The sequence below is a fragment of the Pangasianodon hypophthalmus genome, chromosome 22 (genome assembly GCF_027358585.1).
Source record: "Pangasianodon hypophthalmus isolate fPanHyp1 chromosome 22, fPanHyp1.pri, whole genome shotgun sequence".
Taxonomy (NCBI): Eukaryota; Metazoa; Chordata; class Actinopteri; order Siluriformes; family Pangasiidae; genus Pangasianodon; species Pangasianodon hypophthalmus.
In genome coordinates this window covers 2,986,479-3,001,937 of record NC_069731.1, presented here as the reverse complement: position 1 = coordinate 3,001,937, position 15,459 = coordinate 2,986,479, and the positions used below count along the sequence as shown (strand labels likewise).

General features: G+C 38.1%; 1 protein-coding gene across 4 annotated transcripts in view; it reads left to right on the top strand.

Moving 5' to 3' along the window:
- The window catches only part of csmd3a (CUB and Sushi multiple domains 3a), a 237,373-nt gene that overhangs the window by 107,147 nt on the left and 114,767 nt on the right, over window positions 1-15,459 (top strand). For all 4 annotated transcript variants that reach the window (XM_026924403.3, XM_053228098.1, XM_053228099.1 and 1 more), the window contains exons 25-31: window positions 129-255; window positions 903-1,105; window positions 1,743-1,934; window positions 3,153-3,291; window positions 4,599-4,786; window positions 9,011-9,205; window positions 14,217-14,333. In XM_026924403.3, coding sequence (XP_026780204.3) covers window positions 129-255; window positions 903-1,105; window positions 1,743-1,934; window positions 3,153-3,291; window positions 4,599-4,786; window positions 9,011-9,205; window positions 14,217-14,333 — 1,161 coding nt within the window. The remainder of the gene's footprint in view (window positions 1-128; window positions 256-902; window positions 1,106-1,742; window positions 1,935-3,152; window positions 3,292-4,598; window positions 4,787-9,010; window positions 9,206-14,216; window positions 14,334-15,459) is intronic.

Sequence of the window (15,459 nt, the reverse complement as noted above, 5' to 3'; positions counted from 1 at the left end):
TTTGAAAAACCATCAGTGCAGTAGCTGCCACTTTGTCTTTTGGGAATTTATGAACAGACCATTTTGTACAACACAGATATGAGCAGTAGGTGACAGTGTAATAACCCGTTTATTTGGATCTGTTATAGCGGAATGTGGTGGAAGTTTCAAAGGTGAATCGTCGGGCCGGATATTATCTCCTGGATACCCGTTCCCTTATGACAACAATCTGCGCTGTACATGGACCATTGAGGTGGACTCGGGCAATACTGTCAGGTACCTCAGCTTTTCCAAACAAAATACATTTCATTAAGATGTTATGAAGGTCAAAGTCTTTTTTTTTTTTTTTGCTTCAGTTAAAATTCTACTGCCAATATTTGACCAAGGTTTAGATCATTAGAATTTGAGGTGCTGCTAAAACATTATGTGTATGCCACTGATTTAAAGGAATTACAAAGGAGAAAGTGGAATTAATTATAGTTTAGCAGACGAGATCAGCAGTGACCCAGAGGAGGAACAGGGAATTAAATGTTAAATATGTCTGCTAATTATATTCTGTGATAAAGCTTCAGAGCATCACAGTAATGGATAACAAGACAAAGATCAAGACCTTGTTGAATAGTCTCTGAATGCCCAGTGTGAAACGGCTGACCAGGAACATGATGGACGTCCATTAGTGGTCCAGTCTGCTTTGATTGGGTCTTGGTACCAAAAAAAAAAAAAAAATTGTTATTGGTCTGTTTGGCAATGCTGGGCCAAATCCAAGATAAGATGATGTCAGCCAGATTTACTAACATTGATACGACAAGAGACAACGTGTGGTTTAAGTTTATACTAATTGATTTCTCATTGAAAGACAGAATAAGAACTTTAAAAGGTTCCCAGTGGAATTAAAATCATGTTACTTTTTTCTCTTTCTATAGCCTCCAGTTTCTAGCCTTTGACACTGAAGCATCTCATGACATCCTGAAGGTGTGGGACGGCCGTCCCGAGAACGAGATGCTTCTGAAGGAAGTAAGCGGGTCCCTGTTGCCTGATGGGATCCACAGCACCCTCAACATTGTTACCATTCAGTTTGAGACTGATTTCTACATCAGCAAGTCTGGCTTCGCTATCGACTTTTCCAGTAAGCTACTTGAATTTAATATAAATCCATTTCCAAAATAGAATGATTTCAAAATAGAATTTGTGTGTGGCTCGGATGTCAGTATGCCAAGCTCAGTTATTCCTTCAGGATTAAACATAATAGATTTAGATGTTGGATTAATTTTCATGAGTGTTTCATAAGTCAGTCAGCCAGTAGGATAATCACGCTGTGGATAATTGCTGAGAAATCAATACGGAAATAAAAATGGCCCATTTTATTTTCCAAAGGCCTTTATCAGGACAGACCAAAAATCTCTGAATCTCTTACCTCATTCTGTGCATCTGATAGAAGAAGCAATAAATGTAAGAAAGTTTCTGTATCTGAAGGAATTCAGAAACTAGAACATTTTTAGGAAGATAAGAACACTTAACAATACAGCAAACTTTTTGAAGAACAGTCAGTGGTGTGGAAACGTCTTCTGAAACACTTGATCTGAACAGGAGTGGGCAGATTTATTTTGAAGAACATATTTATTTTATTTGGAAGAACATATTTGTAATGTGTAGTGTGAAAACACCTGCTGAAATACTCAACCTGATATACAGCGTTGGCTAGGAAAAATATGTTGCACTGCAGTGATGATTAAGGCATCAATTCTGCTGTTTTTACTTGTCAGGTTCAGTTGCAACTGCCTGCAGGGATCCAGGGACCCCAATGAACGGCACACGGAATGGTGAGGGCAAGGAACCGGGCGACACCATGACCTTCGTGTGTGACCCAGGCTACGAACTGCAGGGCGAGTCTCGAATCACCTGCATTCAGGTGGAAAACCGATACTACTGGCAACCGAGCCCTCCTACCTGCATCGGTGAGATTTTTCAATTTGCCGAGCTTCCACCTAAAACGCCTTTGGGAACTTTGGGTGCACCTCATTTCAAGCATTTCACACCTGCCATGGCACAGAGGAGCAACATAAACTCCAGCCAGAAACGAATCTCACCCTTTCAGAACAGAGAGAATGTCGTTAATAATAAATCTTGTTGACAGAAATATCTGATCGAGTGCTCAGTCAGCATTCAGACGCCAGAGCATATGGGGCATGTCCTATGACTGGGAAATTGCAGGTATTCTGCAGTCAGCTGCAAAACTATTGGTCAAAAAGTGCTTGAAGTTATTTTATTTTCCAAATTTAGAGTGATGGATGTGTTGTCCTTTTTTTTTTTTTTCTTTTTTCCCCGTTACAGTCCTGACAGAGTAAGGCATTGTGTTGATTTGATCTGATTTGACGTGTGCTTTCTTGCATGCTGGTACAAGGTGTTAAAATGGATTCGACAGTAATAAATAAACTGGGAAGAAATAATTGAAGTGTGGGTAATAAATGAACCCCTACTGGTTTTAAAGGATACTTTGCAATGCAATCAATCACAATGCAATTCAAGCACCTCATTTATTAATAAAAGTTTTTTGCAGGTACCTGGTTTGGTGTTTTCACTTTTTCACTTTTTGGGCATCATCCACACCATTTAAGCCTTCACACTTTGGTTCGGTCTAAGATTTGGCTAATAGGAACAAGATATGATACACGGTGTATAACACACACTGGGCAATACAAAGGTTAATTAACCAAAACACCTAAAAACAAAGCTAATGGGAAGAAAACACAACAGTGAGTGCAGTTATAGGAAAATAATCAATGACAAGGTGGTGCGAAGCAGCTTGACATCAGCACTGCAGGGTCATGGGTAAAGTGATTACTGAGGATAACAGTATTTGACATACTTTACGTATAGCAAATGATTTGATTGGTCCGACATTGATAAAGTGGGTGTGGCATTTCCTTTTTTGGAGACTGTTGAAGAAAACTGCATACCAAAAACCATCCCAACTCTCCTGACTTCACCCCACCCGCATATCTGACTTAGCTTAATTAGCTTAATTTAAGATGCAAACCTTTTGATTTGCTGACAATTTTACAGTGAACCAAAGCATTCCAGGTTTCCTGGATTACAGTTCCATTGTATATGTTTTAGAGCAGATTTTTTTTCAATTAATAGTAGTGAATAAAGTTATTTCCCTTGTCTTTCAGCTCCTTGTGGAGGAAACATCACAGGCTCGTCTGGATTCATCCTATCTCCAAACTTTCCTCACCCCTACCCACACAGCAAGGACTGTGATTGGTTTATCACTGTGCACCCTGATTATGTCATCTCATTAGCATTCATCAGGTAAGCTCTTTCCTGTTGTTTAGGTTAATTGGAAGTGTGTTTTTAGTTAACTGATAAATAGAAATGAGATTCTTGAGAAAGAAACTAAACTGATGTAGCAGGTTTCTCATGCATTAAAATTCACAAAATTCAGTTAATTCGGCACTTTATACCAGCAAATATATTCTCCTCCTATGGTATTTAGGAGAACATAATAGGTTTTAGTATATCTTACATTAATTTGAAGGTGCATTTCAGTCAGAATCATTTAACCTTAAAAGTCTGGTTTTACCTACGTTTAAAAGCGAGTGTAAAGTGGAGCATTTTTATCTCCATTTCACAGAATATCATTTTTGCCATTTGGGACCATTTCATCCTCAATTTTCACTAATGTCTTTTTCTATCCATGAAGCACACTAAAAGAGCTGCCTCTTCAAATGCGTCTGTGATCTGAAATTATTCAGCTAGTGTCTGCTAGTGTGGATTACAACTTAAGTTCATGGAATCCTCCTCTTTTCTCTGGTTTTTCTGGTTTCATAGTACAAGTAATACATAATCTATAATTAGGTTCAGACACAATGACAAAGTAAAGGGAAAACTAGTGGATCTGTTGTGCTCGGGGAGGCATTTTTTTCCTGCCATGTTTGGTTCCACTTATCTCTGTTTAGAGGGAAGCATCACTGCAAATCAAAATCAATACAAAGGTCTCTGACTGATCACCTTTATCCTGATGGGAGCATTCTCTTCCAAGATTAACCCATCCCTGTCCAGAGGCTGAGTCACAATGGCACACTGAATGGTTTGATGAGGACGAAACTGATCATATCAATCATAAGCTATGTAAATCATATGCTATGGCCTTTTTGGATTTTGCTGTGGATTTTGGAGTGACATGTTAGACAGTGCTCTCCACCACCATCATCAAAACACTACTTCAGGAAATACCTTTGGACATATCAGTTCCAGAGACTTATAGAATCTACACCTAGGTGCATTGAGGTTATTCTGGTGGCTCGTGGTGGCCCAACACCATACTAGCACACTTTATGCTGGTTATAAATGGCATATAACACAGCAGTGGCTGGGCAATTATTAAATATTTTGATTATTAAAATTTTTAAAATTATGAAAAAGTCTGTATGTTAAAAAGACTGCCCTTGGCCTTCAGTAGTGTATCAAACCTGCACTATACTGTAACAATAATTTTAGACTTAACTATTAGAAACTATGACAAATGTGGTTCCAAAGTTCTTCACATGCAAGAATCACAACTTATGTATTATGACTATCAAAAACTCATATTCAGGAATCTTTTCTTTCCATTTCAGCTTCAGCATTGAGCCCAATTACGACTTCCTATACATTTATGATGGGCCGCACACCAACAGCCATCTGATTGGGACATTTCAAGACAGCAAGCTGCCAGAGAAGATAGAGAGCAGCTCGAACATCATGCACATAGCCTTCCGCAGTGACGGCTCAGTGAGCTATACCGGCTTTCATCTGGAGTACAAGGGTAAATGCAGCAGTACCTAACATACACATGCATAAAAATGCGTACTGACAAAAAATTTGAATAAACTAGCATAAAAAAAACCAACATGGTGGTGCAGCGGTGAGCATTGCTGCCAAACAGCTCCAGGGTCTTTAGTTTGATCCAGAGCTCAAGTTACTATGTGGAGCTTAGCATGTTCCCCTGGGTCCATGTATCCTTCAAGTTCTCTGGCTTCCTCTCACCTCCCAAAAACATGCTGGTTGGTGGATTGGCTAGGAAAATGCTCTATAGGGAATTTCAAGGCAAAAACTTTAAGAATGGTATTGAGTTCAGCTTTCCTTGACAGTCACACCTACATGTCTTGCCTGACAATATTTGACTTATTGCCTTCTTTAGGTGCCTAACCACCTTAGCAAAATATTTAACTGGTCTCTGTAACAGCTAAAACTACAGAATCTAAAACGGGATAATATTCCTTGGTTGTTAACCAAGAGTGATGTTCGAGTCCCCACCAACTAACCTTATGGTACCCTTATAAGAGGTTGAGGATCATGGTGAAAACTCATCTCTGGTTTTAAAAGCTGCCTCTAGTTGATGGCTTCTGCTTTCCGTATGTGAAGATGACCTTGTTTGTGTCATTTTGGACTGTCCACAATCTTACAGCTCGGTCTTGTGCTGGTCATGGAGGGCTTTTGTGGAGTTTTAATCTCCGCTGTGGGTAAAGTAGGTCCAGACTGTTCTCAAACTGTGACCCGTATTTTGTGACCCATATGTTGTATAACTGAACAAAAAAGTTTGTAGTTTTGACTACACGTTCTGTCTTGTCAAAAAGTGCATGCCCTTTCTACACGAAAAGAGTCTACTGCAAGTGGGTTGATCTCTTCAAATGTATAAAAAACAGTTAAACGACTCAATTGTAAATTCAAGGTGACAACGTCCCCACAGCCCCAGGGTCCCTGGTTTGATCCTGAGCCCGGATTACTGTCTCTGTGTTGTTTCTCATGTTCTTCAATGTCCATGTGGCTTTCCTTTGGGTTCTTCAGATCTCCCAACAACATGTACCTTGAATGTAGAAACCCCTACTGGCAGACAATACGTTTATGAACCTTTGTTCTCCAGATCTTTGACTAAATATGCTCTGAGAGAATTACACGCATTGCTGGTGCCCCAACCACATTCAGAAATTTTTAAAAAGTAGGGCTGTGTTTCTCAGCGAGTCCTCAGTCACTATCCAAAATATCCTGCAATACCATCCATCCCTTTTGGTTGCCCTGGTTATTTGTCTCACATGCAGAGGAGATGAAGACAATCACTCTATTAACCTCACTTTTTGGAGGACTGATCTTTGTGTCAAGCTTCTGGGAAAACTCATAGCAGCAAGAGTGAAAAACAAAGAGAGCTTGCAAGAATAAAACAAGAATAAATATAGAGTCCAAGCTACAACATTTCCTGTTCAAGTACAGAGTGACATACGATGCGACAATGCCAGCTTGCAATCTAAGAACAAATCTGGACCTACTTTACCACAACAGAGATCACAGCCCATAGAAAGCTCCTCATGACTAGCATATGATTGATCTTTAGGTTGGTGCATATGTCATAATAAAAAAAAAGGTCATTGTAATGATAATTATTAATGATAATTTGATTTTCTTCAAAGGTGAACACTTGATTTTGTACTAAGGCCATTGGAGGCACTGCTTTATTCTTGTTAAACAGGCATTGGAGGTGCAAATTAGCAAATAGGAAAATTTCTTCCAATGGCACATGTCTCATTTTCAAAGACGCAAGTATTCTTCAGAGAGCAAGAGACACAGCTGACTGGCCATTCCACCAACTGGCACTTCATCTGCCAGCACCATAAAAGCACACATCACATAATAACGCCATCACAGTGGACAAGTACCTGTGATTGAAGTAGCTTTTTTTTCTCATTTTCTCAAGATAAGGCTTTCCAATGTTTCTGGCTCTATTGCCACACTGAATTTTTCTTTACCAGGGCATGGATCCAGGACTCAGTTTGGCATGAAATGTCCATAATAATTCAGGAGCTGTAAAAAAGACCCGTATCTGCCGTATTTTTTGGCTGCAGCACTTCACAACCTGCTCCTTTTCTTCCACAGAGTGAAGGCCTGTCGCAGACGGCCTCACAAGTTTGCAAGACATACTTTTATTATGTGAGACACATTTCAGCCTTTGACAGTGTTGAGTTCTTCACTTAAATTTTTCAGAGTTTCTCATTCAGCTACATTTCTAGTCACGGGCCTGAAGTTGCTAGGAGTTGCCAAGGTCAACTTTCATGAACTTTTCCTTGATATAAGAGTTGTATAGAATATAAAATATAAATGTAAAATACTGTGTATGCTGGGATCCCAGATTGTGCCACTGCTTTCTGTTTGATCTATTTTGCAATCATTTAATATACCAAGATTCACTTTATGGCCAAACATATGTGGACACCTGGCAATCACAGCCATTGTGACACCCACATGTGCTTGTCGAACATCCCATTCCAGATTTAGTCACCCCCTTTGTTGTTATAATAACCTCCACTCTTCTGGAAAGGCTTTCCACTAAATTTTGGAGCATCGCTGGTGGGATTTTTTTCCATTCAGCCACAAGGGTATTAGTGAGATCAGGATCTGATGTCGGGTATGGAGGCCTTGCGCATAGTCAGCGTGTTAATTCATCACAAAGGTGTTCAGTGGGGTAGAGGTCAGGCCACTCGAGTCTTGGCAAACCATGTCTTCATGGACCTTGCTTTGTGCACAGGGGTGTTGCCGTGCTGGAAAAAGTTTGGCCCTTTAGTTCCCATGAAGGGAAAAAATTAATGCTACAGTATCCAAAGAGATTGTAGACAATTGTTTGCTTCCACCTTTGTGGCAACAGTTTGGGGAAGAACCACATATTGGTGTGATGGTCCGATGCCCATATACTTTTGGCTATATCAGTTGGTGTGTGGATGTTAACAGTAAGTGCCACCCATTCTGACCAGTGAGTTGCTTTAATTACCACTTTTCTGAGTCTTTGTTCATGTTTCTTTTCACAGCATGATGGATTGGCCTTGCTTTGTAGAACAATCCTGCTATTCATATGTAAAGATGACATTTGTCTTATTATGGGCTGGCCCCCATCCTACAGATCACTGGTACTGAACACTGGTGTGAGACAAGTACCTGCTGTCTGGTGCACCTTAATATTACTACATCCTAGATCAGGCTTCCTGTATTTGGTCTGCATGTATTTGTACTACATAGTTAGCTATCATATTTGTCCTGTAGTGCCAAGGGTGAGGGTTTGGTGTTGTAAAAGAAAGACAACTCAGGATATGGCACCAGCAAAGGATATGGCATTGGGTGTTTTTTATTGGCTGCCAAACTGCTCAACAAGGTGTATTTGTTTACTCTCAGATTATTTTAATGTAACTCCTTTGCTAAACATCTCCACTACATCATCCCCCTTTGGCTGTCCCACCTTCCTGTATCTTTGTATTTTGTATAAAACCTGGCTTAGCTCCTGTGTGAATCCATTGGTGTTGTTGGCTTGCGTCAATGAGTTGGAGTGTGAATTTCTTGGAGGGAATCTTTTGGGAGGTGGAGAGAAAAGGCAATTACCGCACTGTTGCATGCAAACACTGTTTCTCTAGCGTCTTCTTTCTTCTCTCTTCTGGCGAGCAGCTCCTTTATTCTTCCTCTAACGAGCCGCCGGCTGGGATGGATTGCAGCCTTCATTATCCTCCAGCCACAGGCACTTGGTCCTGGCTCCGCCCCCAGGCCACATGTATTTGTTTTTGGGTTTTGAACTCCTCTTTATATGCTTGATATCTTGCTGTCTAGGTTGCCTATCCCTTTTTGTTGCCATTGCAGTTCTATGGTACTGTTAATAGACGCTCAGTCGCTAGTAATAAACGGATTAATAGATGGGCTGTTATTTAATGAATTAAAATGTACAATCATTGATGTTTATTTAACATTTATGGAAGGACTCATCAGGGTCAGCACTTTGTAACATTCCAGTCAACCTGTAACTTATTTTTTTCCACCACAGGAAAGGCTTCAGGACAGAAGAGTTTACAATTTGCGATTATTGTTTAGTAGAAATACAGGTCTTTTTAATCCAAAGCGATATTAAAGGCTAAAAACTTATGTTAATGATGATGAATAGTGGATTATTTTTGGATCATTTATCCATGTTTTACTCTGCTATCCATTATAGAGAATTTCTTCTTTCTTTTTTACCCACTAGCTAAGCTGCGAGAGGCGTGTTTTGACCCAGGCAGCGTGATGAACGGTACTCGACTGGGCAGTGACTATAAACTGGGCTCCAGTTTGACCTTCCATTGCGAGCCAGGCTACCAACTACAGGGCTACTCCACTCTCACCTGTGTGATGGGTAACACCAACCGACCTGAGTGGAACAGAGCGCTGCCTAGCTGTCAAGGTAATGATGATTCCCTCACACATCCACCTATATATTAACTGCAAAATGTACTTTTCCTCTTCACAGCTTAAATAAAATGATTCTTGATAAGCATCTGCTACATTAGTTTAGCTTTTTTTGACTCATTTTACTGCAATCTGCAATGTGCGTTATGTACAGCTATTCTTTGTTACTCACCCACAACACACCAATCGTATACACAAAGTAGAAATCAAGTTTTGTTTGGTTTATTTCATATAATTTTTCTGCCTTTACCACTAGATTTTTGGGCTGGCCATCCACCCGTCCAAGATTCTCATTAGCATGATATCACAAGAGCGAGTGGTTGAATGTTCGTTGGATTTATATGGAATTATTTTTGTAGGCAGCAGATGAACTGATTTGTTTTCGGAATCAATCCAAACAGGGTCAAGCTCACAACAAGGTCAAATGTCTGAAATTGTTTAGCTTCCTTCCTGTTTCTCATACAGAGATGTTAGGTACGAATTCCTGTTCAAAAACTCAAAGCCCATTTTCAGCATGTATCTGTGCAGCACGCTCTAAATTTTCACCTGCTATTGACTTGCAATTGACAACCATAAGAGCATGACCTTCATTTCTAGGTACCATACGTCACAGGATATCCATCAAAGTCGAATATTTTTCACAGAGGTATTTTTCCCTGAGGTTAGATTGTATTATCAAAATCCCTTCAGAATGGAAGCGGAATTATAATTCCCGTTGTAGGATTAAATCTTTGAGTGATATTGATGAAGTTATTTATAAAGTAAAATTCATCATACCTCATCATAATGGCTTACAGTTCCAGCCCTGCGGACCCCCTGCCTTGTGCCCATTAGTATTTTTCCTGCTCCAACACACCTGATTCAACTCGTCGGCTCACTAACAAGCCCATCAGGGCTTTAAATGGGTTTTTTAGAGTGAAAAAATATATGAAACTCGGCAGGGCAGAAGCATGTTTCCACGATTCACTATTTTCATCAGTCTCTTAAGGGATACTCAGGTTCATTTTCTCGATCTGCACCAATATATTTCACATCTTTAACATGCCGGTTTAATATCAAAAGGATCTGCGGTGGTGCATTGTGGGTATTGACCTCTCTGACCAACACAAATAGTGAATCCACAAAATCTGAAAAACAGTGTGCAAGCCATCAAAAGACTGCAAAGAGTCCATGACCATGAGTTCTTTTTATATTAATCATGAATCAACAAATAATAAAAATTATTTCTTGACACAAACCTGCATGAATTAAGATATTTTCTACATTCAATGGACATATCTAGCTGAACCTATTAAATATCAGACAATACAATGCAATATATGTACAAGTACAATAAATATACATATCATTGTAAGAACAATTATAAATAGTCAAAATTAATTGATAGATTTTAAAAGCCCTTGACAAAAAGTAAAATAATCCTTGACCTTCTAGTGTCTCTGCACAACAAAAATGTAACTAGTGTGGAAGATGGCTAAAATTACTCACTTTACTTTGGAATTGAATAAACAGTACTTCAAAAAAAAACTGATAAAATAGGCTGTGATCCTTATAAACTTTTCCCCAAACAGCTGATTCCACTTGAACTGAGAGAAAACGTTGTGTTTTTCTGAAGGGCGAGCTCAGAAAATCAACTTAAGCATGTGCATATCCCAGCTCTGAATACACGTAACTTTCCCCACGTATCTTTTGAGCTTAAGTCAGCGTTTAAGTGTGTTCATAAAAACAATCTGTTTTGTGGTATATTCCTGAGGAGCCATGATACACCAATAAATCTGTGCACACAGGCTTTGCAGTCACTCACCTCACACCGATTATTATCTGAACATCTTTTTCTTTTAGGGACGGGCTCCCTTGCTGTCACTGCACATATTTCATTACAGAGCCAATCCTCTCAACATCATATTAATAATGAATGTAGCCGTGTGTATGTGTAGGTCCCAGGTGAGAGCCTGTAACATCTGCGCAGTGTTCTGTATAACCACGGAGGACAAACATGCTCTGTTTACATTCTCCCACCTCTTGTTGAATGAACCCAGCGGGTGTGAAGTGCCTCCAGATTTTGTCCTTCGTCTTATTACTCATACAGCTGTTTTTTAGTTACTGGCCTGGAGAACTGCAGCACCGGAGAAGGATAATTTACAACTGTAACAAAAGCAGTGAGGGCCCATCCATCTGTGTTTATGCTAATTTCACATTTGTGCACAAGAAATACCAAAGGGAAATGACAGAAATTTTAAGAAATAGCTGTGGAAAAAAAGAAAGTGTTTACTCGTGGCTGAGATGGAAAGATTGGTTTGTTGGATAGAACAAATATAGAATAAATGGTGAAACGTAGCAATGATGTAGCGTGTGTAGCTCCATGGAGGTATCTCAATTTGTTTGATAAAAGAGTTCTTTTTACTAAGAAGCAGTGGTTGTTGTTCTTTTAAAAACCCCAAAAGAACATGTAGCTTTTTAGCCAATTGGTTAATTACTAGCTAATGTGAGCTAGTATAATCAACACACTCAGCTGAGCCTGATATCTGAATCTTATATTTGTCAAGGAATTATACACTCTCGGCCATTTCTCTGTGTTAAAAACAATAATGCTGTTTGTTCCTTATGGGGAATAATTGTTGGTATTCCTGTGCAAAAGAGCAAGTTGGATCTTGTTTGAGTTCAGACTAATGAAGGTATGAATGCCAAGCTCGTCCATAACCGTAACCTTAATCTTTATAACATTTCATACAACTAAGATCAATGACAGTGTGAAGAAGTTGCAAGAGAGAGGCCATGTTGGTTTTCTTATAATCTCTCAAGCCGGGTTTCTAGCTATCATACACTAGCTATCATTCACTATCGCAGCATCTGACTGACCAATGACAGACATTTCACACAGCCAGTTGGAAAATATGCAGCAGTATCTTCCCAGGTAGCAGAAATGCTTTGACACAACAGGTGCAGTTTATTTCACAACACCTTCCTTTGCTAATTAGGATGACATTGGCATAACATCCTTTTTTTAATCGTCTGCTACTTCCAGCCTTCCTTGAATATGATTTAAACTCATCAGTGTTGTAGAGAGCACATCCTATTAATGATGATTTATTAAATTTCACACTCCTGCCCTGTGATAAACAGATTCAGCTCCCTTCACACATCTTTCCTCCTGTGATTAATCAACATAACCAACCAGTTCTGGGGCATCATTTAGCCAGTAACAAACAACTGACTAAATATTCCAACGTGGCTAAAGCTAGGAAAAAAGTAGAATGTTAAGAACATGCCTTAAGAGCAATCCAAAACAATGTTGCGTTGACGTCTTCTCAGTTGTCAAGCAAGCTGCATGCAGACGTAGTCGACGCATAATCGGATTGTGTTATCTTGTTTACGCACCATTACTCATCACTGTTTCAATCCAGTGACTATATCTTTCTGTGAAAAGTAAATTATGTCACATCGTTCAAAAGTTTATACTTCCTCCTGTATATATATGGAAATGTGAAGAGCCAATCAACCTTAAACGTGGAGAATCTTGTGGCCAAAGTGCACAATAGGCCAAATTAAGATTAGTTTTGCGAAAACATTTGTGTGTAATTAGCATAGAATGTAAGATGATTGGGGTGCTGTTAAAGCAAAATAATCAACTATGGGATGTTATATGTGGACCCATGTGAAGTGGAGCTACTGTTTAATGTTGTGAAATATCTAAGAGGCAAGTTAGTTCCTGTTATTGTTCCTTTTTAAGAAGTTAATAAGACAAAAATTGAAGCTTGTCATTTTACCACAAAACCCCAAAGTGTAAACTCCTCACCTAAAGATGGAACCCTAATCACCTAATGAAAAATGTAGGAGACAAACCTAGTGACCTTTATAATGTTCTGACACTGGAGACTCCTTCCATAAATGTTAAACAAATGGTGTCTTACAGAAAATCTCATTGATTATTTATTATTATTATTATTATTATATTAATAAATACTAATTATTTATTAGTATAATATACTCCAGATATTTTGTATGCTGAATGTGTTAACTGAACTTAGCAACCATACATTCATATATGTTTTGTACTGCGTTATTGCTGAAGCTGGTTTTGAGCTTACGATTGTAAATGTCACAGGAAGATTTATGTTGTCAAATGATATGATTTGAAAGCCTTTCCTCAGCCTATTATAATATTGACTTTAATGTTTTTTTTCTCCTGCTCTGTTACAGTAGTGTTTAGTCCTGATGCTTGCCTTTTATCACACTAGGTTACAAATCAATTGAAACAGATTCAACAGATTTTTCAGACGTTACCAAATATGCAATGTCTGGAGATTGTACTAATGGCATTTTATCGATTATTTTCGAGCTGTCTGTCTCATATAATCAAACCGAAATGCCCGTAGTTGCAGATAGACAGTAGAAATATGACTGTACACTGTTAACAAGACCTGCCATAATTCAGTTCCTCTCACAAACAAGTCGAGCTGGACTGTGTGGCCTTGAGTGATTAATGACCACGCTGGCTTTTAGGAGCTGTCAGAGAGCTGCGTCTCATTTATTTATGCCTTATGTTGCCTTTGTAAAACATAGTTCAAGTGCGAAGTTCCTCTAGATGTCTGTCAAGGGCAGTTTATTTTTTTTTTAGGATTTTAACACTGATGTGTGCAAAACTGATCTCACTGTAATTTGTAGAAATTGTTAGAAATTTGTAAGTGTGCATCCATATTGAGTTTTTTTTCCTGTAATTTTGTAGTTTTACTCACTTCATTAATCTAAAGGTCTAACATCTGTAGTAATATGTTTGAGTCATCAAACAATTAATAATGCTAATTTATATCAGAGCGCTACTGAATTTTCAAATCTGATTGGTGAGAAGGAGTATAATGTAATAGTATGTAATAAATCTGGGTATTAAATTGGTATTGGTATTAAATTATTATTATTACACATTTGCATAATTCAGCTCACATTTGATTCTGTCTCTAAATATTAAATTATAAAATCTTGATTTTTTTCAATATTTACCCTCGCAGCGCCTTGTGGAAGCAGGTCGACGGGGTCAGAGGGCACCGTGCTGTCACCCAACTACCCCCGCAACTACACCAAAGGCCAGACGTGCCTCTACGAGATCTCTGTGCCAGGAGAGTTCGGTAAGCGTCTTCACTGTATTATTGTTTCTCATACATTTAATGTCTAAGCAAAATGTGGCAGAAGCTCAAACCCGTGCCCTCGTCGAAGAGATCTCCATCACTCATGCGAGCAGACAGTGCAATACTCTTTTTATTTCACACTCTAAAGAACTCACATTTACTGGGATCAAGTGAAGCGTCTTTGTGAAGTTAAATAAAAAGAGAGAGCAAACACATAATTGAAAAACTTCAAGCTATTTAAGTTTGGCACTGGTTTGTTTGATGCCAAAGTTAAAAAAAAGAAAGAAAGAAAGAAAGAAAGAAAGAAAGAAAGAAAGAAAGAAAGAAAGAAAAAAGGAGGCAATGCGTCAGGCTCAGTGGGTTCTTTAATTGTGTAATGGATCCATCCTGAAATGTAATAATCTTCCTCATGCTGCGTCTCTGCTGCATTTTTTAGTTAAATTCATGCTACTGTCACTCTGAAAAGAATACAATAGCTAATACAAATTAATATTCTTTTATATTGTTATGAATTTCTAAGTTGCTGAGGTTTACCACTGAAGCCCTGAATTGCACATTCAGTAGGTGGTAAATATCATGTTAAATGGGTTATTAAGTCAAAAATAGCAGGATGATTCATTGAAACAACGAGATATTATGTTGAAATTGAGATAAAATGTTTAAAAAAATTGTTTAATAAAATATATGAAATGAAATGAATGAATAACAAGTTGTTATGTCAATATAATGAGTTAAAAAGTTTACATTAAAAGATAAGTTAAATATAAGTATGAGATAATACATCATAATAAAAGCTATAAAGTTAAACTAATGAGATAGAGATACAATGTTATATAAAGTTATAAAGCCAAAATTATGAGATAAAATGTGTAAATAAGTTAGAATATCAAAATAATGAATTAATAAGTTGAAATAATGAAACGTGTGAAATAAAGAAATAAGGTAATGTGTTAAAATTTATAGTTTAAATTTAAGTTGAAATAATGTGATAGATCGTAAGTCAAAATAACAAGTTATTAAGTTGATGAGTAAATCAGTTAATATGTTGAAATGATGGATAATAATTATTATTATTATCATTATTATTATTATTATTATTAAGAAATAAGATTTATAGTCAACGTTA